We start from the raw sequence: 26,802 nt of genomic DNA on the forward strand, positions 1-26,802 counted from the left end.
GCTCCGCCCACCAGCATCACAGCAGCGGCATCTCTCTGGGAGCCTGCTGTGATGTCACTGTGGTGGACTCACACGCAGAGAGGAGACATTGAGAGTTGAGTCAGGACACGAGTAGGTTCACAGTTGCGTTTTCGTCGCGACGCGTAAAACGAGAAGAGTTCAGTAAACGACATGGGCACCGTGGGAAAGACAGTGAACGGGACTCACTCTGCTGGCAGCTGACGTTGAGTCGTTCACGTTAGGTCTGTGGATTACCGACCTGCGCGCACAGGTTGACCCTCTCCCTCTCTCTCTCTCTCTCTCTCTCTCTCGCTCTCTCTCTCTCTCTCTCTGCGCGTGAACCCCGGTGCTTTCCCATCGGCTCTTTCGTCAAAGACACGCAGGACAACAGAGACAGACAACTCAAGCAACAGCACACCAGAAGACAACAGACAGAGTAAGTTGTGTGTGTGTGTGTGTGTGTGTGTGTGTGTGTGTGTGTGTGTGTGTGTGTGTGTGTGTGTGTGTGTGAATCTTGAATGGGATCATTGTTGTGTGATGAAAGTTCCTGCAAAAATGATCACCAGTTAAAGTTGAGCAGAGAATCAGCTGGTCTGTGCTGCTACAACGGCGATGAACAGTAAACTCTGGACTATACATTACTTACTGTATGTAGCTCACTTATTGTTTTATTCAGAAAGCGTTTTAACTGATATTCATAACTTGAATTTATCTTGTGAAAAAATAGTGTGGTGGCCAATACTTATTTCTTCAACATTAACGCGTAACATAAGCAATCATTTTTAAAATAAAGATCCCTTAAATTTGGAAATGAAAGAATCGCCAGTTCACTCTCGGACAAACTACGTAATAGAGACACTGTTATTACTATGTCTTGTTGCATAACGCTGATATTTATATTTTTATAATAAACAAATGTTGGTCAAATTATTGACCTGAGAGTCGTTCAATCAACTTTAAGATGATTTTGGAAACTGCAGCTTTTGGAGCCGTTCAATTGTATTGCATAATATCTGTCTGTGTGATCCAACTTCTTGCAAAAATGACCATTTAGTTGAATCAACTCCTGAAGTGATGAGGCCCAGAGTGTGTTAATAAGGTGCAGGAAAGGTGACTCCTCCATCCTTAAATCAACTGCATTTTGGCCAACTAGGTGTCCAAAATAAACTGTTAACTGAATGTAAATGTACAGTAGTTTGTTGTTGCAGCTGTTACAAGATTTATGAAGATAATTCGAGATAATCAATTTTTTAAAGCCAGGCAAGTTAATTCTTAAAGCAGTCAATAATTTTCCAGTTCAAGCTTCATAATGCTGGCTGTGCTCTCTGGTTTTGAGAAGGGAAGCAAGAGTTGTTTGAAATGTTTGAGTCATCCCCAACCAACAGAACCAACATGGATTCCTAAATTGACTGTTCGTCATGTTAAGGGGACTGCTGGTTATTCAGTCAACATTTATCACAACAAGGCCACTTAGTAGTGTATCTATTTAGGGTAAGTGTCCTGTTTTCGTATGTTTCTAAAAGCAAGTACATTTGTTCCTGAATTATATTATTTTGTAAGTAGGCAGTGATGATTAATTAGGTTATTTGTCAAAGCACGTGCAGCCGATTTGGCATTTTTTCTTCAGGACTTTAGTAGAAGAACGTAATCCGTGTCAGATAGTTAAGGGGAAAGTACATTATTCTTGCAAGTATGATTCAGGTCAAATACAAAGAACTGCTCAGCTGCTGTAATGAAGAAACCAAACAACGAGTTGGCTAATTTCAAATTGAACACGTAGCAGCAATAGAAAAGTTGCAGCCGCACATTTTTCCACGTCACAATGTCACAATGTTCAGTGTTAGTCTTTGTACTACCGGATCTCCGGGAGACTCACAGCTTTTATCTGAACCCAGAAAAATTAAAACATCCCACACTGTGATGTGGTTTGCATGAAATGTGTGTAGCCTTGTGTTTCCCGGAGCATTGATTCATTTAGTGTTTGATGCATGCGAAGCCTAACTGATTTCATCACGACTGAAAACCCTTGCCAAACAAATTTCACAGTTATTAACTTCCAAAGCTGCCTGAAATCACAAGCCCTTTGTGTTTTTATCATTTGGGAAAGAAAGCAGAAAACCAAAGTGCAGTGTTTCTCCATGAACACACAGAGAAGAGACAGAATACACTGTGCAGCAGTAGCAGAACACAATATGTGTCATTCACTATTTCATGTTGTGTTGATTTCAAATCATCACTACAGAAAGTAAGTGTACTGCTTAGATATGCTTTGAGGAAGTTTAAGCCCACTGAAACAACTGCATGGTTGCACCAGTACATGTGAAATGGGTGAACAGCGACGCCAAGGACAAATTGAACTTTAGACACAACTGTACTGTTAGTTCAGTGGAGATTGCATCGCACAGTCAAACACATGTTTTGGTAGACTTTCCCGGCCTACCACGGTCTTCTTTTGATCAATTACTTTATTGTCATTTGACCAAAGATAATAGGGGGAGGAGGATCACAAAGAGTTTGTGGTTAATTGTCAAAACATGACGAGGTATGACACAGACTAAAATCAATCAAACCAAGTTTCTAGAGCTTGATTTAAGAGCAAGGTTAGTAACATGCGATGATCTCCAGGCTACAATTGGTGGTGTAGCACAATGCAAACAACACCACCTGCTATCTGAAGTCTCCACTCGGTCCATCATCAATGAGTCAGGAGTATTATCGAGTATTGTTTAGCTGAAGGTGCCACAAACGAACAAATGTGGCTCGGCACACCGTGAAGCCAGCGATCCCTTTCCTCCTTAAGCAACAATAGGGTGATATGGACCGCTTCAGGGACGACCAGTTACAGGGGCTTCTCTCTTCCCCAGGGATGTTGTGTGTGTTCACACTCCATACATGCTGCTCAGACTTGCATACAACCTGAACCAGTCTTGCACAGTGAAGTGTTATACTTTCTCCTTGTTTTAGCAGAGTTATCGGGCTCCGTCGAGATGGATTGATGGTGTGTGTTGTGTCTATGTGTTCGTCTCTCCCAGCGTTGTACATCTGGAAACCATCAGAAGACTTTTCGCACAACACGATGCTGCTGGCAGTGGCACCAGGCTTTTGTTTGGGATGTTTATGCATCCGACCATTCAACTTGTATGCACTGTGTCTCCCTTCTCAGAGTTATTATGGCATCCTCCCTTATTAGTAGCCCTCTCATTAATACTTCTTATCGGTTCTATGTTACACATTAATCTGATCTTATTTTCTGGATTAATCGTTTGATGACTGAATGATGAAGAAAAAACAGTAAATGTTGACACAGAATGTGTTCGAGTTGATTGCGCTGACCACAACCAGCAGCAGGGCCCAGATAAGGAACTGGTACATGCTACATGATAAACATGTTGGGTGTGTAAACACACTGACAGAAAGTTAGAGAGCAGTGTTCACGCTGTCCTTCCTCTTGTTTATATCAACGTTCTCCAACTATGTTGCATCAGTAGTGTTCTACCCCATCTGGAGGCATTGTTAGCCAAAACAATATGTTGCATTATATTATTCCTTGCTTAGATTTTTACTTTAACGTTGCACCAGCTTCTGTGTAGTATACTACATAGAATCACGTACTCTGCCAAACATCTGGCAACAGTCTAAATGTACATTGTGTGTGTGCGATGCTCGTTTTGAGAGAATGTTGTTGTACTTTTATGTTATTTGTTCTCAGGTCTCTCTTGCAAAAGAGATCCAAATCTCATGCGATTTCCTGAGTGAATATAGCTTCACTAACAGATGGTGCATTTGTCAGTTTTTATGGCGATAATGAACGTTTTACACCATTGCCAGCCACTGTGATGCTAAATCCTTGAGAAAATCTCTGGATACTGAATGTGCTGGAGGTCACAAAATAAGAATAACAAATTCAGAAAAACACAGTTAAGGTTAGTTGTTGCAGAAATGGCTCAAATCCCACTAGGCCTAAAGGATCTAAACAGCAATGGTTTCAGCATTCAGGTAATCTATGTTTTCCTTTAAGCTTATCCATGTCTTCATAGCATTTTGTCTTTTTGTTCTTGTTTTTATGGAGCTTTTGGTTCAGTTTGGTCGAGAGTCAAAAGTAAGGAAATGGAAACAACAATATAGTCTAGACTCTAGAGTATAGTTTCCATTTCCTTATTTTTGCCTCTTCTCTGTTGATAATACTCTCAATCGGCTGTGCTGCGCCAGCTTTTCACTGTTTGTGGCATTTAACTGCCGGTCATCATTGCAGTTAAGAGTATAGATTTAGTAACCATTAACTTTTTCCCTGTACAATGATGTATGGGAAATAATGCAAGAAAGTTATGAAATCAATCACTCAAGCTGGCGTATTCGGCAGCAACAAAGTCCCTCCACCTCCTTCTGTCTTTGGCCAATACAGTTCAGAATAGTATATTATAGTTTTTTCTTTAATATCTATAAGACCTTTCAACCCAAACACATTTTGTCTCAGAATGGAAAAAGTACAGATCTGACTGTCTGTATCGAAGCAAAACATATTAAATATTGAAATTATATCATCTACCATCTGCTTCTACCACTGTTATGCCTCATTAGCAAACCTGTCATCAAAAGCTTGATTACCAGTGCAGAGCCACATACCAGATGTGTCAATTTCAGTATCTGTTTTGAAAACATTACATTCTGTTCAAATTGACTGTGTATTTATTCCCTCATACAAAGAAATGCATAACAGCTAAATAAGATGTCAAACATGTTACTCAACAATGGCAAGACCCTATAAGGGTAATTCATTACATTTGATCCTTTTCTGGAAATTGCTGCAGGAGAAAAAAAAAAAATAATAGTATACAAATATTACTGTAAAAATTAAAATTAAATAAAAACATGTAAATGATCGGTATGCTAGTGTCTTTGTACTTGGTAGAGCGGTGCGTTGAGCTAAATGCTAAAATCAGCATGCTAACATGCAAGGAATTACAATTTGGACTTAATAATGGCACGAGATAAAAGATCAGGGGATCATCAAAATCTTGGATGGGACTTCATTGTGTCAAACGGCACGGCAGTTTATCCAATAGCTATTGTTCAAATGCCAACCTGTTGGTAGAGTAAACACAGGAATAGAGAAATTACCTAATGTGTTTTCATGTGTGAAAATAATTAAGTGCATACGTATATAGTTTTAAGACTAGAACAGCTGAGAGCGGCCCAGGGCAGTCTGTATGGTAAATTGAGAGCGATGCAGTCTTGTGCTTGTGTCTTCTGATAAGTAACCATAAATTGTAGACTAATTGATGATATGGTTATTGAGAGCAATAACATAGTATCTCAGACATCTGAATCAGTCCCTGTTCAAAATAGATGTGGTCGAGACAAAATGTAGCCATTTTAGGGTTCAAGTTAGAGTGTGCTGCTATTTCCGAGCTTTACACTTGATCTTCTCCACATTTAAACACTTTATTCTCAGAGCAATCTGTTTTTATTGAAGCTGCTTTATCCAAGGTACACACTACAACGCTGACTACAAACATAAAACATTCCTAACTTATTTCCCTTACCTCCCTTGGGAGCATAGGCAATCAATGACTTCTCCCCAATGTTAGGGAGAGCAGGACATCAGCCAAAAGAAAGGAACTAAATTCACACCCATAGCAGAGAATTCACAAGCTGAAACAACACTTAAACCCGTAAACATGACTCAAGAGCAACCAACTTTTCCGCTTGCACCTCCATGAGGTTGACGTTTGAGGTTTTGAATGAAATGTCTACTGTGCAACTATTAGATAGATTGCCCTAAAATGTGGTTCAGACATTCATGTGCTCCTCAGAATAGACTGAAACAACAGTTGTCCCCTGATGATTCATCACCACCTGCAAAACTAATATCATTCCCATCAGTATGCGCTGTAAAACTAGCTGTCCCCAGAACTACAGTACAATACTTTTCTACTCAGTCTCACCTGTGGTTCTTTCTTTGTCCCGTGCAGGTGAATGTTTGTTTTCCGCAGCGCATGCTAACCGACATGGACCCACCCATCTCCGGTCCCACAGCACATCCCAATGGCCTCCCGTCTTACCTGGACCCGGTCGCTGGACTTGACTCCAAGCAGGACGCGGATGCGACCTGCCTCACTGTCCACCTGTATCACCTGGGGAAGGATGGAGGAGTGGCTAACGGTTCAGAAAGTGTGCTCACGTTTCCACCAGGGGAGTACGTAGCAGAGGAACTGTGCATAGGTGCAGCGAAAGCATGTGGTGAGTCACAAGAGGATTTCAGTTCTGATGTCTTCCTACACACAAAATATGGTTTAGTTATTAACTCTCAAGTGCTTCATAAGTGCTTTTATATGAAGCTAAAACAAATACATCAACAATATGAGAAAAGGGGGGGGGGAAACATAAAAAATACAGTGGTGTGACAAGCATGGTCTTCATTCACGAAGTATGATTCGAACGATTCATACATTTTTGGTGCCATGTTCAAAACCTTGAGCAGTTCACTGGTTCGATGAAGACTTGTTTTTATTGCCACATATCTGGTTGCTTGTGCAACCGTGTCAAGTTCTGCTTTAGTTTGTGATGTGAACCTCGTTGAGAAACAGCTCGAAGAGGGTCAGGCTAAATGAACATTGTTTTATTAAAAAGTCTTAAACACAACACCTTTTTTTTCACCTATTTTTTTATTTTGCTCAGTAATTAAGTCACATTCCCAGGCACTTGGACATTTTTGCTCTGTTGAACATGTGTGGTACACATAATATTCAGGTACAATGTAGGACACACTGAAAGAACAACAAACATCAAATGGTGCTAACTTCAAGAAAAAAGAGAAAACAAAAGAGGGGACATAGGTTTATAATCATGGATAGATTGCATACATAAATAATTCAATTTAAATAATAATTTAAATAAAATAAATAATTTAAATAGGATGAAGAATTAATAATTGTCCACTCCTGAGTGTAGTATTGTATGTTCGCTCCACCCTTCAATGCTGCTGTGAGTAGTATGTTTGGGAGGTATTTTTTGGCCCTCCCATCCAGGCCTTCAGGTATCGCTCCCAATACTGTGGGGTCTCGTTGGATGTCTCGTTGGAATATTTCTTTGAGGGCATCAAAGACTTCTCTCCAATATGTATTTAACTTAGGGCATAGTCAGAATATATGTGCGTGATTGGCAGCGCTTCCACAGCTCCGCCAACATTAGTTGGAACGTGTTGGGCACATCTTGGCTTCTTTTTCTGGTGTTCTGAAGAATCTGGTGATTATTTTCCATTTAAATTCCCTCCAGGTTTTGGAGTTTGTAACTAGGTGTGCCTCTGTGCATATCCTCCCAGGTATTCTGTGGTATGATCTTGTTCATTTACACTTCCCATCTCTGCCTTATCTGTTGGGAATTATGTAGATTCATAGATAGACATATGTTATATAGTTTACTTATTGTTTTCTTATCTTCGTTCCCCATCTGTATTTCTATCAAAAGCCTTTCTAGAGTCGTAGATTTCACAAGCTTTCCCCACTTTTTGTGTGTTGTTAGAAAAGTTCTTGATTGTAGGTATCTGAAGAAATCTGTTTTGGGGAGATCAAAATCTTTTTTCAGCTCCTCGAACATGGTTATATTGAATATAATATGATATGATATTCAAACCTACAACAACTATAAGTGCAGTATTTTTTCCATTACACATGTATTGACACTATTGTTAAGTATCAAATGCAAATATAAATACAAGCAAAAGTAAGAACAGTATATGGAAAGAAAAGTTCCCTCTTGCATCATCAGCGCATTTGTCTTTGTAGATGACAGACTGGACCATGAATGGACCTAGTGTTTGTTTATGTTTCATGCATGCTGCCATCTTTGTCAAAAGGGGTAAAGAGCGTGGAGCCTGGATAAGTTAGCCTTCAGGTACCCAAAGCACATATCTCATGGCCAGAACAGACAAGTGACGATTTTCTATTCTTTTTTTTTACAACTGAGCCCTTAACTTAAAAGGAATGCATGTAATTCCCTCTTGACACAGAGTTTATTCAGATATTTTCAGAAGTTTTGGCCTTTAATTTGTTTATATATCTGGAGAAAAGCTTTTTTTGTTCACTTCAAAGCAGTGGAGAAAAATATGTGAGCCAAACATCCAGTCGCCATCTTATGGCTGGGCGCTTTGAGGCATTGATCTGCTTGGTTTCAATTTATCAGTCATCCATGCAATACAAATTAAAACATCAAATTGACCGCTTGTCCAATGTTCAAGAGCATTTGTTGTTTATTTTCATGGCTTTGTCAGGGCTCCAAATGTATCCAACTTCATTTCTCACCAATAATGTCCTGGTGAAGGAATTGAGACATCTTTGCTATCAGAGCCGACACAGTGCTTATTTTGTGGAAACGGAACCACTGGCTTTTATCTTTCTCTTTCTACCAAACACAAACCAGGAAGTTGTCGACTGTTGTGTCTATTTCCCTCTCCACCCTGGCTCTATCTCCCTCTGACACACTCTTGCTCCATTCCTCCACAAGCCGATAAAAAAACGATCTCCTTTTCTATCCCCTTTTTCTATAATTTTCTCTTTCCAACTTCCTTTGTTGTCTTGTTCGTCTGTCTTTACACTGTTTAGTATTAGGATACAGTTAAGTTAGACCTGATATGATTTGACTTAAATAGGAAGTTTCATCTATATTCAATCTGGTTTTCTTTCTTACACATTAAGTTTTTAGGCAAAAAATGAATAAATCTCCTGTTTATTTATTTTCTCCGACCTCTGAATATCTGTGTCGATATATACAATGGTGTGACGCATGTTGTCAAGCTGTTTAACGTACTGGATAATGCAATAATACTCAGCTACAGTGGGTTTCTGTGCAGTGCATTGCTTACTTATTTTGTCAGGCTGTGGCTTGGGAACAAGAGCGGGTCATCTTTTAATCACAGGTTTGGCGGTTCGATTCCCAGTGTAACAGGCCAAATGAACCCCCGCCCAGAGTATACCTGGGGTTACTTTGGCCCAGGCCAGAGTATACCCTGGGATAAACTGTCCTAGGCCAAACTGTACCCGGCCTAGACTATACCCCTCCAGGCAGGGCTGGTCCTTCTTATAGGGATCATAATGTCAGGTCATCTTGATAGTTGGCTAACGTTAGCTAACCAGTGAAGGGGTGTGACGTTTGTTATTGCCATTCAATCGAAACTGTCATCAGGCTATTTTTAGCTAAACATAGCCATGTTCAGCTTTACCGCAATTCGCGTCATTTTCGTTGTGTCATGAAGTTGAAATTTGAGTAATAATAACAATGTTAGTATTGATGTAGCGAGTTAGACAGTTTTATCAGATCTGATTCAACTAATCAACAGCTATCTTGAAATGAAAAAAGTATGTCAGGCTGTCCAAATACACCAACATGCTTAAGAACTAAATAAGCTGGCCGAGGAGTTGAGAGTGTACGGGGCGACTGTGGCTCAGTGGTTAGCATGCAAGTCTTTCAATCAGAGGATCGGTGGTTTGAGCCTTGGCTCCGCTAGTCCATGTTGATGTGTCCTTGAGCAAGACACTTAACCCCAAATTGCTCCCCGTTGCTGTGTCTACGGTGTATAGAGCAAAAATCTAAGTCGCTGTGGATAAAACCGTGAGCTAAATGTAATGTACCTTACTGGCCGTCAAAGAGCATGACAACTCTTTCATACATGCAAAGCAGCTCACAGAAATATATCCCAACGTATGTATTGCTCTGCGGATCAGTGCAACGCTACCAGTAACAGTAGCTTCATTTTAATGTAACACTACTGAGAAGTGGAAGTAATCTTTGATCTTTGTGGATGTTTTTATGTTATCATCAGTGTTTGACTTTGAACATTTATATTGTAGCAAGGACTTGCTAGTCTTAGAAGTTGAAGTTTCAGGACGTAGTAATCTTTGGTCTTTGTGGAAGTCTAATATTGTTTTAATTTTTATGGTTGAAGTAATAAAAGTCTATGTTTTAGAGTTCTAAGATTTAAGTCAGTTAGCTTTCTCACTTAACTTACCTGACAAAGCTGAACCCCCTATAAAATGTTGAACAATTATTGTGTATATCACTCAACACTACTGATATCATGGGAGTATAATCTGGCTTGAGGAGTATGAATTAATCTAGCCTAGGCCCTTTAACCCCAGGTATAGTCCGGACTGGCGGTATACTATGGCCTGTTACACATGGCCTGCACGTCAAAGTGTCCTTGAGTGAGACACTGAACCCTAAATTACTCCCAGAGCTGCTCCTCTATGCTCGGGTGGATTAAATTCAGAGGTCAAATAGCATGAATGGAATATATAGGTCAATTGAAAGTGGCGACAGTGGTTTGCATGCCTGTCTTTCAATCAGAGGATCGTGGGTTAAAACCCCGGCTCTGCTAGTCCACGTCGATGTGTCCTTGAGCAAGACACTTAACCCCAAATTGCTCCCCGTTGCTGTGTCTGCAGTGTATAGAGCAAAACTGTAAATTGCTTTGGATAAAAAGCATCAGCTAAATGTAACGAATGGAAGTTTAAGTATACTTTATTATTTGATAATGCAACAAATAAGACATGGTGGGACTTGCTTATAGATCAACTTTCTTAGTACTTTGACACCACTTCCCCTGTTGCGGTTCAGCATGCTTCCTCTAACACACCTCCTTCATACCATTGCTTCACTCTGAGCGAGTGCTTCCTGCTGAGGAAATGTTTTGTCTGCTAATGACCCACTTGTCCGACTAGTAAAACACCTGTAATAACAGATGTGTTCACAGCAGATCCAAACTTGAAATATGGTTGGAATGACATGACAAGGACACCCAGACTATTGATAGTAGCTCAGTTTTAGAATTGTGCTTGACAACCACCCGTGTTAGATAAAACAAATTCACTCAACAAAATACCGCACGCAATCAATGTCTGCCTCAGGGTGCATCACAGAAAAAAACATTATTTGAGTGTAAACTTAATTAACAAAAGCAAGAATATTGCTCAAGCTAAATCGGATTACCTCCACCATAAAGCCATAACATAACTCTGTCAACTGTAATACTTTGGCGTGGCAGACTTTATGCAGCCAGTACAGACATTTGCATCAAACATTGTAGCAGGTCCACCATCGGACTCAGATAGAAGAGCTGCAGGGGACACGTCTCTGTGGGTCTCTCTTGAGGACGTTGTCCTTCCATCCATTCAGGCATTTGCATGTGAAGTCTCTCAAAGGTTAATTTTTTTCTCACTTTATTATTCAAAAAATGTCTTCCAAATACCCATCGTAATGAGGAGTACACATGTGGGACTGAATTCAATACATTTCCCCCAAAGTAGGCTATTATCATCAGACGAGGTTGTAAAAGTCATCCATTTCAAACAAAACTCCTGACAACAGTCAAACTCATACAAGTGTTCATGGGAGCTTTAATGTGGACACTCGTGCTTTTTTGGACACGCTTTGAGCAGCAGGGAACCAAACGATTCATAGTTTGCTGTCATGTGTCGACAATGACACAATATGACAGCAAACTATGAATATGCTTCCAGTCTACATTGCTACCACAACACAAGTGGTGTGTGTGTGTGTGTGTTTCTTCTGTCCTAGTTCCAGAATAAAATGATATATTATAGTACCGGTACAGATAATTGTTTTTTTCTGACTTTTCAGGGATTGCTCCAGTGTACTGCAGCTTGTTTGGCCTGATGAGGGAAAGTGACAGGATCTGGTTTCCTCCTAATCACATCTTCAAATTGCAGCCGACAGCCACTGAGAGTCTGCACTTCAGAATCAGGTAGATGTTTTTACTGTGTTTTTTCTGTTTCAGACTTTTCATGTGTTTATGTTTAGATTCCTTTTCTTACTGGAACTTCTCTGACCTCTTTTTCCTATCCAGATACTATTTCTCTGGCTGGTATAACAGCGGCAGTACATTGAATGCCCATCGCTACGGCGTGTCCAAGGGGACGGAGAGCCCTGTGATGGATGACCATGTCATGGCATACCTATTTTTTCAGGTTAGTCTTTACAACATGCACTTCATATCATAATTAAGGCAGATTTTCTTTTTTTCTTTCCTGAAACCAAACCAAAGGACAGTGTCTTTGAGGTGCCCTCTCTTTTACCTCAAGCCCACTCTCTCTCGTCCCTGCTTTGCTCTTTTAAAACATAACAGAAACATAACTGTTGGGGAGATACAATCTGTTTGCAACCCTTCCTCTCTGACTGCCTGCCAGTCTGTCTGTGTCATATCAGTCATTGTTTAAGTTAAAAAAACAGGAAGTGTGGTAGTAAGAAACAAAAAAAAACAAGGGTTCTCTTCACTGTGTGTGTCTGTGTGTTTTTTTTCTTTCCCACATGTTTGTGTGAAGTTGACACATGCTGCTCTGTTCAGCTTTGTTTTTATCTCCACCATCACATTGACAACATGAGGTGTGTGTCAACAGATTAACTTACAGGATGTTTCTTAGAGACGCCTGTTGGTGTAAAACTAGACTTGTGCAGGTCCAACAAACAAACCAGTCCTGAGTTTGTTGATGTAATATTGATTTTACAGATTTTTTTTTTGCATCATATGTTTTTTTTTTTCCTTCTCCAGAGGCGTAGTGACTTTCTGAATGGCTGGGTTCATATTCCAGTGAGCCACGAGGCCCAGGAGGAGTGTCTGGGCATGGCGGTGCTAGACATGATGAGGCTCGCCAAAGAGAGCGGGCAGTCACCTGTGGACATTTACAATTACACCAGGTAGAATGCACTAACGGCCAAACCAAGTATCATTATTAAGAATATTTAATTGATTTAAAATGTGAATATGAAGGACAGCCTGGTAGAATCATCCCTCTACTAGAGGCCTCTAACATTGCAAGCCCAGAAGTGTTCACCACTTTAATATAAAGCAGCCTTTAAGACAAGTAAAATAAAAGATTTAACTGATACAACAATGATCTGAAAATATCAGACGGTGTCTGATATTTGCTGCACGCTCTCTTCCCTAAATAATTGGTAGCGCTCGCTGTTATGCTGGTGTGCATGTGCACGGCTCATGAATGACGATCAGAGCAGTGTGACGGGCTCCTCAGATCACAGTGAGCATCTCGATAGTGTCATTATGCGTGCTCATGCAGCTGAATGAATTATCTCTTTGTATGATGTTTCAGTTCATAAGGTGTGTTGCGCTTGAAATATCCCTTTCATATATAATTCATCATTAATATTATTTCATTTTGTTTTACCTGACCCTTTTTGGTGTTATTGACTCGTTCTCCTGAAGTGCACGCAGCGTGCACACTGGCTGAACTGCCACAAAGCGTTAGCGTTTGCTCTTTTGACCTTGTTTCCTCGTTCACTTGCCCCTCCCTTCTCATTGTGCCTTTCCTGTTATTTGTTCATCACATCCTCCTCACTTTGATATGATCCTCCCCGCTTTTAGCTACAAATCCTTCCTGCCAAAAAGCATGCGAAGCCGCATCCAGGAATATAACATCTTGACTCGGAAGAGGATCCGCTATCGCTTCAAGAAGTTCATCCAGCAGTTCAGTGAATGCAAGGCCTCGGTGTGTAACCTCAAGCTCAAGTACCTGATGAGCCTGGAGCTGCTGCAGCCCTCCCTCTACGCTGAGCGCTTCCAGGTCGCCGACCTCTCTGCGCACGAGGTCACCATCGTTGTCACGGGCGACACAGGCATCCAGTGGTCAAAAGGGAAAGAGGAAAAGGAGGAGGAGGAAGAGGTGAGGGCCAAGAGATGGCTTTATGTTGCCGCGGTAATGCATCATACAGCAGTCTGCCACAATGTGAAGCTGCCATGGCTGTTTTTTTACCATTAGATGGAGCTCTAGGAATTGGTTAAAATGGCCAATATCGACAAGAGTGCACGTGTGTGCGCACGCTTCTTCGTCTCATTCACATGTAATCCACTATTTTGTGCTCTTTTTGTGCCTCCAGGAGCTACAGACATACTGTGACTTCCCAGAGGTGATCGACATCAGCATCAAACAGGCGGATAAGGACGGCTCAGTGGAGAGTCGCATAGTTACCCTCACCAGACAGGACAACCAGATCCTGGTAGAGTGCACCCTGAACTCCTCCTCATGCTTTGCATCGCGCTGTCGTCACTTTCAAATGAGTCATTTATTTACTCTGCTTCATTCCAATCTCATTTTTACTACAGCCTGTAAGCCAAATTGCCGTTTGGCAACATTAAAGTGTGGCGTAATTTGTTACACTACATTGCATGAAACTCAAAGAAGAATTACAATTCCAGTATATAAAGATATACTATTAAGTATTGAATTAAATAGATTGGCCTTACTGATCCAGCTATTTGATTCAGTATCCGTAATACTGCATCCTTACATAAAACATGGCTTGAAGGTTTAGTTTCGACATTGATTTAAAGTTTTTAAAAAAGGCACTGAATGATTTATTTGTGTCCTCTTCTTCCCGCAAAGGAACTGGAGTTTAATTTGCTCCCAGAGGCTCTCTCCTTTGTATCCTTAGTTGACGGGTATTACAGACTGGTTGCAGACGCCCATCATTATCTGTGCAAAGAGGTTGCTCCACCAAGACTTCTGGAGTGCATTGAGAGCTACTGCCACGGCCCTGTGTCGTGAGTACCAAACACACACACACAGATATAGCGCGTCACACGTGCACCCGCAACCACAGAGCCATTCACACACACACATTCTGTCTCTTTGATCACAGGATGGAGTTTACGATTGCTAAACTGCGTCGCTCTGGAAATCACCAAGGTCTGTACAGCCTTCGGTGCAGCCCCAGGGACTACGACAAATTCTTCATGTCCTTTGTGGTGGGGGTAAGCTATCCATGTTGGGTCATGATCAATGTGAACTACTGTATTTCTCACATGACTCAAATAAACAGGCTCCTTTAACACTGCTCACTGATAGACATCACTAGCTCGCTTCTCCAGCGCATGACCGCACGTACCACAGCAGGCCGCCAAAAGGTCTCTTTCATTGGCTGATGCGATGCATCAACACAACCAGGGCCATTAGGCTTTAATATAACTACAATGAATTGCTTGGAAGTGAGGGGAGACTACAGCTACAGTCCACGTTCTCTGGATAGATATAATCCAAGGTTTCTCTGGAAGATAATGCAACGCTTCTGGGGATCGGGGGGTCTTTCAAAGTTAGTCTTTTTATCATCAAATTCCCCTTGCCCCTCTTTGAGTTGCTGTCCCTCCACTTCAGCAAGTTGCAACTGGAAATCTTTATCTTTACTTTAAGTGATTAACACTGCTGAAACTTCATATTTACTTCTGATAAACATTGTACTGTATATTTGCTCAGAAAGAAGACTGTGGATGTCTTCATGGCCAGTGTGGACTGAGAGCACTCAATCACAGTGTACTTTGTAGTCTTTTTAATAATATGGTTGGCATGTTAAGAACAATTTAAATGTAATGAGTGCTATTTTTTTTATTTCAGTCTGAAACTATGGTGGACTATAAGCACTGTCAGATCGTGAAGACGGACTCAGGAGAGTACCTTCTGAGCGGTGCCAAGAGGAGCTTCGGCTCACTCAGGGAACTTCTGCACTGCTACCAAAAGGAGGCGCTCCGCACCGATGGATACACGTTCCAGCTGACCAGGTGCTGCTCACCCAGCCTCAAAGGTAAGCATGCACACACAGACACTAAGATAATACTGCATGATATGCACTCATAATACCACAGGTAAAAGAACACATATACAATCAAATGCAGACATTTAATGCAACAAAAATATTCTCCACAACAGCTAAGACCTTTTCTTATTGTTATGGTTATTATGGACCTGACCTTTTCTTATTTGTTTCTTTGTCCATGAGGATGCAAAAAAAGGCAACAGCATCATTTCCATCATACATGTATGAACTCATACTTTAAACTGGATAAATTGTAAAACTTTGAGTGAGTTTTGTTAAGTTCTGTTAGTCAATTAATTACCGAATTCTTTATTGAAGCTCATTTGGAACAATACCTCGTACACATTGTTCAAAATGCAGAGATTATGTGAGCTGTAGATTTTAATTTTCAAGGCTACAAAATATGAATGATGCTTACAGTTAAAGTTGAATCTCTAAATAAATATAGATAACAAATCTCATAAGTTATATTCATGATTAGGAACTATAAATTAAGCAGTCTAATTTCACATTTGGTAGCTGTTGCATTCCTAATTCATATGTTTCATTTCATAGTGTCTCACAATGGAAAGCTATCACCCTTCTACAGTGACAGTCAGTTGTCGTGTCACAATGAGAGTTTTCCTAATCACTGCACCTTTTTACTTTTCTTCAGACAAATCCAACCTTGTGGTGTGTAGAAATAATCAAGGTGCTGATGTCCCACTGGCTCCTGCGCTCCACGAACACAACATCAGCCAGATGGTCTTCCACAAGATCCGAAAAGAGGACCTCGTCATTGTAAGATAACCCTCCTCACTTTAGCTTTCCTCTCATCTGAAAATAAGTATGCTATTTCTACAGTCTTACTTAGTCATTAGTGTTCAAGATTAGATGCATTTAGAAGCTTAGTTTCAAACAGTATCAAAAGGCCCTTGTTTACGGGTTCCTGAGCAAATAAGTTATACATTTATAAAGAGGATCTGCACCAAAGTGGGTTTCTACTTGTGTAATAATACTGACTGTAAAGCAAAAATGTACGGATGCAGGCCTTCATTCAATATGAGAGAGTGTGCCGCAAGTATCGATCAGAAAGGACGAGAAGGACTCCTGTTGGGGTCATGAGGTCACTACAATGAACAAAGACACTTCCTCAACTGATTCACCTGTTGTAGCTCAGCGTCAATAGCAGTCACTGTGGACATGTGAGAGGACAGGATTGTGTCTGTCAGCCATGCGCTCACCTTGCTGACTGCTCTATGTCTGTCTCACCATCTTTTAGTTGAGCACTTTAAGTTTTTTCCAGCAGCTGTGTCACAGAAAACCCCTGGCGCTGTTCCACTAATCAGACCCCAGGGTTTTTTTCTGTACTGAAATATGTTCTTCTCACTCAACCCTTACCAGATTCAAGATGTGTTTTCTCTCAATCTTTCTGTTTTAAACAGTTGTTCAGCTTTGTTTTGCATTTACGTCAGAGCAATTTAAGATCCTGGCTTTAAATATATTGAGTTGAATCTTAAACAGTCCATGAGGTCAAACAGGATCTAGCTGGCAGGTGGAAGGATGACAGCAGTCGGATTTATTCAGTTTAGTTTCTGACCTCCAAGTGAGGAAGCTTGTAGCTTTCATTATGTCTTTAATATGTAATTTCAAGCATCGTATATCATACAGGTCTTTGCCATTATTGTGATTATTAAAAAACAAATTCTCCTTGGAACTACTTCTTGTTGAGTGTATTGGCAGTTTAAAACCTTATTCACTAATGATTATGTTATACTGTCTTATATTAGGCCTCTTGACAAAGTGCTTGTCTCTTTCTGCCTCGTTCTCGTGTTAATCATTCAACTATTAATTCCCAGAATACAGAGGCAGAACAAGACTCTAGACTTGAGGTACAGACAAAAAACACGACCAAGGGTCAAAATATGCATTTATCTAAACTTCCTTCAGTATCTCTCTTGCCAGCCAGCCGGGAAATCTGCATTTGCAAATAAAACTCTGAATGCTCTCAAAGGATGAGCTTGCTCCTTATGAATTCATCTTTAAAGTGCCCCCACAGGGTGTGCCAGTACTTCATGAGTGGAGAATATTGGTCAAAGAAGTGTATCTTTGACTGAGAGAAAGCAGTCAAATTCAACATAGTAAAACTCTGTGCTTTAGAATGAGAGTCTGGGCCAAGGAACGTTCACCAAGATCTTCTGCGGTGTGAGGAAGGAGCTGGGAGACTACGGAGAGATACACCAGATAGACGTCGTGATCAAGATCCTGGACAAGGCTCAGCGCAACTACTCAGAGGTGGGCCTGTTGAGGGAGTCAGGGAGTGAGTGAGTGAGTGAGTGAGTGAGCGAGTGAGTGAGTGAGTGAGTGAGTGAGTGGATCTGATTAAACAAACTCTCAGTCATGAGTTGAAAGGAGACAAGGTAATCGGATCTCTTATCTTCTTTTTCCCTCACAGTCCTTCTTTGAAGCAGCCAGTATGATGAGCCAGCTCTCCCACAAGCACTTGCTCCTCAACTTTGGCGTGTGCGTTTGTGGCAATGAGAGTAAGTCTACAACACACACACACACACACACACACACACACACACACACACACACTACTGAACCAGATATGGTCACAAAGGGAGACATTATTGTGGTTACCCTTACATCGAGCATATAAAAAGGACACTTTAAGATTTTAGATTAGAGGGAGTTAGATTGTGTGTTATAACTGTGAAAAACAGGCTGTTGTTCTCCTGAATGCAAAAGAGCAAGTTTGCACGCTTAAAACAGCTTTGTTTACAACAGTTGAGGTTAAAGGATGTCCCTGTCGGCAACTGAGACAATCAAACAGAGAGGAAACAAGGTTTCTGACCTGCTCTCTGCTGAGCCCTGACCCTTCCACTGTGGTGGGATTAAGCCCTCGGGAGGCACTAATGGGCCGCTGCAGTCTTGATCTTTACTCCACCTGAAACTGCTCACACACATCAGAGCAGTATTGTCTGGAAGCATTTACCGTTCACATTTCTGAGTGCAGGAAAAGAGCAGGCTGGGAAGAAAAACAAAGACTATAATAAATGACTTTGAAATGGAGATAACAGCAACACTGACACAAAGCAATGTATTCTCGCATTTAGGCGTCATGAATCACAGCGATAGCCCATAAAAGCACATTTGCTCATGTGCAGGCCTATAAACAAATACATACATATACACTACATCAACATAGCAAATAAAAGGCGTGGCTTTGTAGCTATTACTATTTCTTATTGCATGGGCTATTTAAGCTTTTTAGGGGAATGCAGACATGATAATAATAATAATTGGGTCGCAGTTGCTTAGTCCATGGGGACTTGGCTCGGGAACTGGAGAGTCGCCAGTCTAGGTCCCCTCACAGACCATGTCGGACTCGGACTGGATTTCATGACCATAGATAGACCATAGATAGATAGACTAATGTGGGAAAATGAAAACTGAACTGTTTAAGATGGCAACATGTGAATGCAGACATTAATGGATGCAGAAAGTAACTCTATAACTGCTGTCAAAGTGTCTTTGAAGAAACTAAGACAGTAAACCGCAAACTGTTCTTATAAAAAGAGTTTTGTTGACAAGATGTTCTATGTGGATAGTAGTGATTAATACAAGGATGTCTCTTACATCTCCCTGTCAGACATGATGGTGCAGGAGTATGGTAAATTTGGTTCACTGGACACGTACCTAAAAAAGAATAAAAGCTGTGTTAACATCACCTGGAAGCTAGAAGTGGCCAAGCAGCTATCCTGGGCCATGCACTACCTGGTAAGACCAACACAATGCAGTACACTGCAAAAACAGCCCTTCTAGAAAGAAGCAAAACATTCTTATATTCAATCAAATCATCCTATATCAAAGCAAAAAAAACTTACCCCATTGGCAGATTTTTTTGCTTGACAAGATTTCTTAAAATAAGCCAAAAATCAAGAATAAGTAAGGCATACTTTCCTAAAATTAGATATTTTTTCTAATCAAAACATGCTTGACAAGATTAATATTCTTTTTGGGCAAAAAATATGACTTATTTTCTTGATACAAGGCTTTTTTTACTTTCTTTCTTTTGCAGTGTACACACTAGAAGTCTGTGTGGGGCAGCACATTGACACGTTCTGATTCTCAAGCTAAAGAGAAATATCTTCAACCAATGTGCAAATAAAAAAAGTGCCGTACGAATGTGAGTTAATTTGTCTCTGTCACGTCTGCACGCAGGAGGATAAGAACCTTGTTCATGGAAACGTTTGTGCCAAGAACGTCCTTTTGATCAGAGAGGAGGATCGGACGACGGGCTGCCCGCCCTTCATCAAACTCAGTGACCCGGGTATCAGCATCACCGTGCTGCCCAAAGAAGGTGAGAGACTTGGAGTCATGTATTGTCCTGATGTGAGACAACGTAAACCTCACACCTGTGGAGAGACACAAGTCATGTGAACATAGTTTTGCTTTGGTTTGGAATTTTTTTTATCTCCCTTCTTGCCACCTCTTATTCCATTCACATGTTTCCTTCTCTGTGTGCTTCTATGCCTCCTCATGTCCATTCATCAGTTCTGGTGGAGCGGATCCCATGGGTGCCCCCCGAGTGCATTGAAAACCCCCAAAACCTGAGTCTAGCCACAGACAAGTGGGGCTTTGGGACCACCCTTTGGGAGATCTGCAGTGGCGGAGACAAACCGCTCAGCACCCTGGACTGCTCAAAGGTCACAAAACAGAGGATGCATTCAGAGTATTGACTTATTGAAAAAGATCTGTAGTAAATATATACTTTGACATTTTGGGAAAAGTTGAATTCATTTTGTTGCCTGGCCTCAGAAAGTCCCCAACAAGAAATAGTTCCAGTGTCATTTTTACACTATGGTGTTCAGGCTAGCTGTTTCAACTGTTTCCAGTCATTATGCTAAGCTAAGCTAATCAGCTGTTGGCTGTAGCTTCATATGCACTGTACAGACATGATAGTGGTATCACTCATCTCATCTAACTCTTGGAAGGAAAAGTAATAACCATATTTTCTAAAATGTCAAATTAATGCTTTAACTCTTACAATTTGTTTTAAAGTGAGAAGGACATGAGGCTATTTGAAACATGTTCTATAGATTATTTTAAGAATGTCTTGATTGTTTGTTTGTGTATTTAACTCAGTTTGAACACTTGCAGCTTCTGACTTTTGCTCTTTTGCAGAAGAACTTGTTCTATGAGGACAGACACCAGCTGCCGGCTCCCAAATGGACCGAGCTGGCCAATCTGATTAACAGCTGTATGGACTATGAGCCCTCACACCGGCCCTCCTTCAGAGCAATCATCAGAGATCTCAACAGCCTCTTCACACCAGGTAGGAAGAGAAGAGAAAATGGCCCGACAAGATCTTTTTTATAGAACGACTTCAACACCTCGTTGTGTTGCAGACTATGAGCTGCTGGTGGAGAGCGACATGGTGCCCAACAGGACGAGAGGCTTCGGCTTCCCGTGGGCCTCCGAGAGCCAGGAGCCCGCCCAGTTTGAGGAGCGGCACCTCATCTTTCTCAAGCAGCTCGGCAAAGTGAGACACACACAAACTATATGTTCATCCAGAACTTTCTTTTTCTTTTACCTCCTTCATAGTGTTTGGATATTGTCTTCAAGCGTGCAGGTTTTTAATAACTTATTTGCTTGATCTCGCTTGAGCGTTATAAATTATTTCAGAGAGAGATTAAAATATGTTAAAACTTTCGCTCACACTCTCTTTAGGTGTTTTTGGTTTTAGTCAGTGTCTTAATGTGGGTGTTGGAAATGGACAGAAGCTAACATCAAACTCACATCTTAAATATTCTCATAATACTTTCTGGACAGCGGGAGAGAAAACCATTTCTGAAGATGATGTGTATTGCTTTCTGTCATAACTGATTATTTTTCTTGTGGTTACAGTTAATGAGAATGCATCGATTTATACTTTGCTACATTAGAAAATCTAATTCAATGTGTGCTCAAAACCAAGATAGCGGTTTCTATGTCTCTTACACCTGCTGTCCTCTGACCCCACGCGGCAGGGGAACTTTGGTAGCGTGGAGATGTGCCGGTACGATCCCCTGCAGGACAGCACAGGGGAGGTGGTGGCCGTGAAGAAACTACAGCACAGCACCGCCGAGCACCTCAGGGACTTTGAGCGGGAAATCGAGATCCTCAAATCCCTCCAGCATGAAAACATTGTCAAATACAAAGGAGTTTGCTACAGCGCAGGTACAAGGACATTTAAAAAAACAAAACATATATGAAGACTTCTTTTTTTAATCGCATGCTATACTGTGATTTTCAAACCACCCACTCTGGTGGTTAGATCACATGTGATTAAGTGTCCTGTTGCTCATTTTAAAATCTATATAACTTTGTTTATAATGAATATATGACACAGTAATCTAAATATATGCTGTCAGATCATGTGTCTCATATCCTTTATAAAAATCATAGTGATATAAACTGGTGTTTCCACATCCGTCATTGTAAGATGATTAAAGGAATAAGAAGACATGTACTGTATGAAAAATAATTCAACAATCACATCTTCTCAAAGATTTGGTTCCAAACCAACAGCAGATTGCAATAAAATATGTGTTTTCTTATATTGCAGAAAGCATATATTTTCTTGTTTGGAAAAGATTTAGATAAAGCAATTGCCTGATTAATCTTAATTCTTATGTTCGCTCAAATAGGGGTTCAGTGTTTTTCTGCCAGAGCAAATTTACCTTTGATATTATCACCCAGGCATATTCCGTGAGAAATAATGTCATTACAGTTCCAACATTTGCTGCCTAGGGCGCCAGTGACCACGACCATGAAACAAATACATCTTGATTTTGTCAGAGGCCTCCTTGGAACTCATTCCTCATATTTTCTCTCTTAAGTATCGCACTTAACTTTGTTCCTGCAGGTAGAAGGAACCTCCGGCTGGTCATGGAGTACCTGCCCTTCGGCAGCTTGAGAGATTATCTCATTAAACACAAGGACCGCTTTGATTTCAACAAACTGCTGCACTATGCATCACAGATTTGCAAGGTAATGTAGTGCGGTAGGTAGGTGGAGACTTTGTGTAACCCAACCTTGTCACACATAGGCTATTGGTGTAGTGTCCAATTTAACTTCCATGTTAAATATAATCGTTATTCTTTCATATCTTACCATATGTCCTGTCGTTGACACCATTGAAATATATATATTTTTAAAAGTGAACTGCTTAGATTAATACTGATATTATAGGCAGACAAATGACTGAGAGAATCCAACATGGTTTCCATCACTCGGCATATGAATAGAAAACATACCGAAGGAGAGATCGGAAAAATATTTGAATAGCCCTTTAAAGTAGGGCTATAGAAATCTACATGTTAGCTGCTTGTTTGTTTGTGTTTGTTATTGTATAAATACGCATACAGCATAGAGCAATATAATTATTAGGAGGTTGTTGACTCCGTCTGAATATGGTGGCTCGAGGTTATGATTAGGAGCAGCATTTATCATGGCAGGGTATATATTGTGGCCATGTCCTCTCGTTAGTACATATTGTTCATGTGTGTTTATATTGAAGTTCTAACACTGTGTAAGTGCCGTCGGGGGTGGAGGCCTGAAATAGGTGGCTAGACATTAGCAACATACATTGTGTAAATATATGTGGAAAACTGCAACAATTGAATTCAGGAAGTACATATCAAAGAGCACATGTAAGGTATTTATTAATGTCTTCCTTTGTTATTTAGATATTTTGTTTCTATTGTTTGGCCCTTGTTAGGCAACATCAATGAAATGTTGGTGTCATTCTTCAGGGCATGGACTACCTGGCCACTAAGCGATACATCCACAGAGACCTGGCCACGAGGAACGTTCTGGTGGAGAGCGAGATGAGGGTGAAGATCGGTGATTTTGGCCTGACCAAGGTGCTGCCGCAGGACAAAGAGTACTACACGGTCAGAGAGCCCGGGGAAAGCCCCATCTTTTGGTGAGGAAGACACACTGCATGTGGCTGTTCAAAGTATTTTCATATTTTGTGGGTATGGAAATTTATGTAGATAAAGAATTGACTGTGGGAAAATGTTTTTGATGAGCTTTTCTACAGTTGTGGTGTTTATTGTGACTCAATTCAGAATTTGAGTTTCTACTGTTTCGTTCACGCCTTAATATATGTCTGCTTGTATTGTTGGATTAGTGTTGACCGTTTAAAGATGTGTGCATCATTATGCATGTCATGAATATCTGTACAATGTGTTGTGGTATTTTCCAGGTATGCTCCAGAGTCACTGACAGAGAGCAAGTTCTCTGTGGGATCAGACGTTTGGAGTTTTGGTGTTGTCCTCTACGAACTCTTCTCTTTCAGTGACAAGAAATGCAGCCCACCTGCGGTACTGCACTTTCTTTTTCTCTTTTTTAGTTTGACAATTTAAGTGACCTTTTTCTTATTCTACCCTTAATTGCTTTGTCAATTTAATCAAGCTACAAGTATGGCCAGTATAATTAGTTTGTAGTGTTGTTAAAGAAATCAGTTGATTGAGCTCTCTGCTCCGTCGTAGAATGATGCACTCAAAACCCCAAACACTTCTCATAATTTTTTGGGGTGAGTTTTGATGTTTTACCAAATGTTTTTCAGGTGTTTATGGACAAGATGGGAAACGAAAAGCAGGGCCAGATGATTGTCTACCACCTGATAGACATGCTCAAACAGGGGTATCGGCTGCCTGCTCCTGATAATTGTCCAAAGGAGGTCAGTAACTCTGTACAAACTTTTTCTATTTGTTACGTCTCTTGGTTCAAGGTCAATGCAAACACTTTGGGAATAAAGACGATTGAGTCTTAGCTCCAAGCAGAAAAGGGCACCATGTCATATCATTAAATGGCGTATCCAATATGTATCTGATAATGAATAGAGAACCCTCTAATCCCAAAATGATATATATTAAAAAACGCTCCATGGCTGTAAAACCTTATTTAAGTAGAATCAAATAATTGTTCACCTTTTATTTTTTTCCCTGTGTTAATGCTCATGCTCTGCATGTTCCGTTCCCTTCAGATTCACAGGATCATGACACAGTGCTGGAGCAGTGAACCGAGACTACGCCCTACTTTCAAGACATTGATCCAAAGTGTGGAGACTGTAAGAGAAAGCAAGGACAGATGAGCCACGTTGACCTTTGAACTTTAGGTGTTGACTCCTGGGATTCAGTCCTCAAAGATCTGAACACAACAATGAATGTCTCTGTGGCGTCTGGGGGTCCTGCAGCGACGCTCAGACTATTTGACAATTATTCCAATCATGATTAATGGTGATATCCACTTCTTCGGCAGTTTACCTGCTTCTTTCCATGACGTATACAAATTATTTGATTAATTAGTACACACACACTACATCCAATTCAAGACACCAAACCAAATATATTTCCGATGCCTTTCAGAACATTTTATTATGATATTTCATTTCATTTATTTGTGCATGTTTTATTTGTCCATGTTTTATAAATTTAATATGACGAGTCACAGACTGAAGAAATGTGACATACGATTTTCTCTGACTTGTGTTGAATATTTAAGCCTCGGTATCGGGACCAAAAATGTATAAATCACCAACCAGCAACGTTTCATCAGTTAATACTCAGTCGGATTCTTCAGAGCCTAAACTTCACTCACTGCTCTTGTGCCGGCGACCTTCTGGGGACTTGAATTCAGCGGGGGTCTTCCTGCTGACACCCAGACAGAGTTACATTTCAGCTGTTACAGTTTTCCATATATTCATTACATATCAAGGATAAGCCTGTGGTTTCTGACAGCAGAAGCACACATTCCTTTTTGAGGGACATTTGTTTGCTATGACTACACATCAGCGACCAGACTTGAAACAAATACACTGTTATTTGTCCAATACATTATAGCGACAGCAATAATAATTCTCTTTGAAACCTGTGTATCTAATAGTGTCCTATCATGGACTCAAACAGTGTAATTCTTGGTTTTTTAAATTGGAAATGATGATGTTGTCTTAGTAATTTGTAATATATTTTATAAATACAGTGTGCCGTTTTCAGTGTAATAAGGCTATACTATCTGCTTGTACTGCGGATACCTAATGTGAAAAGTTGTTGAGTTTGTGTTACAAATGTATTGTATGCTTTTTTTTCCAATGTTTTTTTTATTTCTGCTATTAAAAGGCAGTCCGTAACCACAGACGGCATGGATGCCCTCTTGCATCGCTAAAGATAAGTCACTGTAAAGAGCAAAGTTTTCTCGCTAACAAACATACGCTCCCACGCTCTAACCTTTGGGCAGTATCACGGCAGTCTGAACATTTTGTTCAATGCCAAGAGGGGAAATGTTGCGTCCTCACGGGTTATGTATGTATGTGATCTATGTACGATTTTTTTTATTCAAAGATTTTCAGAAAACAATTGGTGGTTATTTCTATTTATTTCAATTTCAGTGTGTTGCAGTGTGAATGACATTAAGCCATCTGATGGCAACATGCAGCTACCTTTAATGCATTTATGTGTAGACAGATGTAAATATTAAGTTGATTAATATGAATAAAATGGACTTCAGTATTTTCCAGGTGTGTAATATCCGTTTATTAAACCAGACATATTGCAGTACTATGGAAATGAAAATTGTACTTCTTTAATCTAAATGTGGCTTGTTTTTCACATCAAGATGTATTATGATGTACCTTCAGTCAAACAGATATGCACTTCAAAGGTGTTCCTAGATTTAGACAAAAAAAAGGAGTGTTGGTTTTGTTCAAGGGGTTAAATGTATTTATTTGTTGTATCTGTGTTAAGGGTTAAAAAAAGCATGCTCTTTTGCAGTAGTGTCCTTGGGGTGTGAACAGAAAATGACCAGGCAGACGTAATGTTGTGAACAGAGGCCAGCAATAAGTTCACAGCAGCTTAAATTACATTAGTGTGCAATATTGGCCTTTGCTGGTATAACCATAGTTTAGTCGAATCTTCTAATTTGAAATATGGGTGCAGTTTTTGGCTTCAAATTCAACTGTCGAAGACAACATATGATACGGCTCAACATTTCATATTAACACAATATTTGAAATTTATTTTCAATGATGGTGAACGAGTAATATACCGTACATACAGAACATGACATGATTTTTTTCTTTAGATAAAATAGAAAGTGAGGAGAATAAAGAATAATTAAATTATTATTTTAATGCTACCTATAGCTTAGTAAAGAGCA

General features: G+C 40.3%; 1 protein-coding gene across 1 annotated transcript; it reads left to right on the forward strand.

Annotated features, from left to right (window-relative positions):
- The first annotated feature begins 340 nt into the window (after positions 1-340).
- jak2a (Janus kinase 2a) lies at positions 341-26,163 on the forward strand. Its single transcript, XM_079235509.1, has 24 exons — positions 341-436; positions 5,973-6,240; positions 11,635-11,758; positions 11,861-11,981; positions 12,563-12,708; positions 13,394-13,691; positions 13,906-14,025; positions 14,412-14,569; positions 14,668-14,779; positions 15,417-15,603; positions 16,271-16,395; positions 17,755-17,889; positions 18,050-18,137; positions 19,250-19,377; positions 19,822-19,960; positions 20,155-20,306; positions 20,785-20,935; positions 21,009-21,142; positions 21,630-21,819; positions 22,508-22,632; positions 23,397-23,569; positions 23,852-23,969; positions 24,215-24,328; positions 24,635-26,163. The coding sequence occupies exons 2-24, from the start codon at positions 5,997-5,999 to the stop codon at positions 24,740-24,742; spliced, it is 3,390 nt and encodes a 1,129-aa protein (XP_079091635.1). The 5' UTR covers positions 341-436; positions 5,973-5,996; the 3' UTR covers positions 24,743-26,163.
- The last annotated feature ends 639 nt before the right edge of the window (positions 26,164-26,802 follow it).

This window comes from Taurulus bubalis, assembly GCF_910589615.1.
Source record: "Taurulus bubalis genome assembly, chromosome: 19".
Lineage (NCBI taxonomy): Eukaryota > Metazoa > Chordata > Actinopteri > Perciformes > Cottidae > Taurulus > Taurulus bubalis.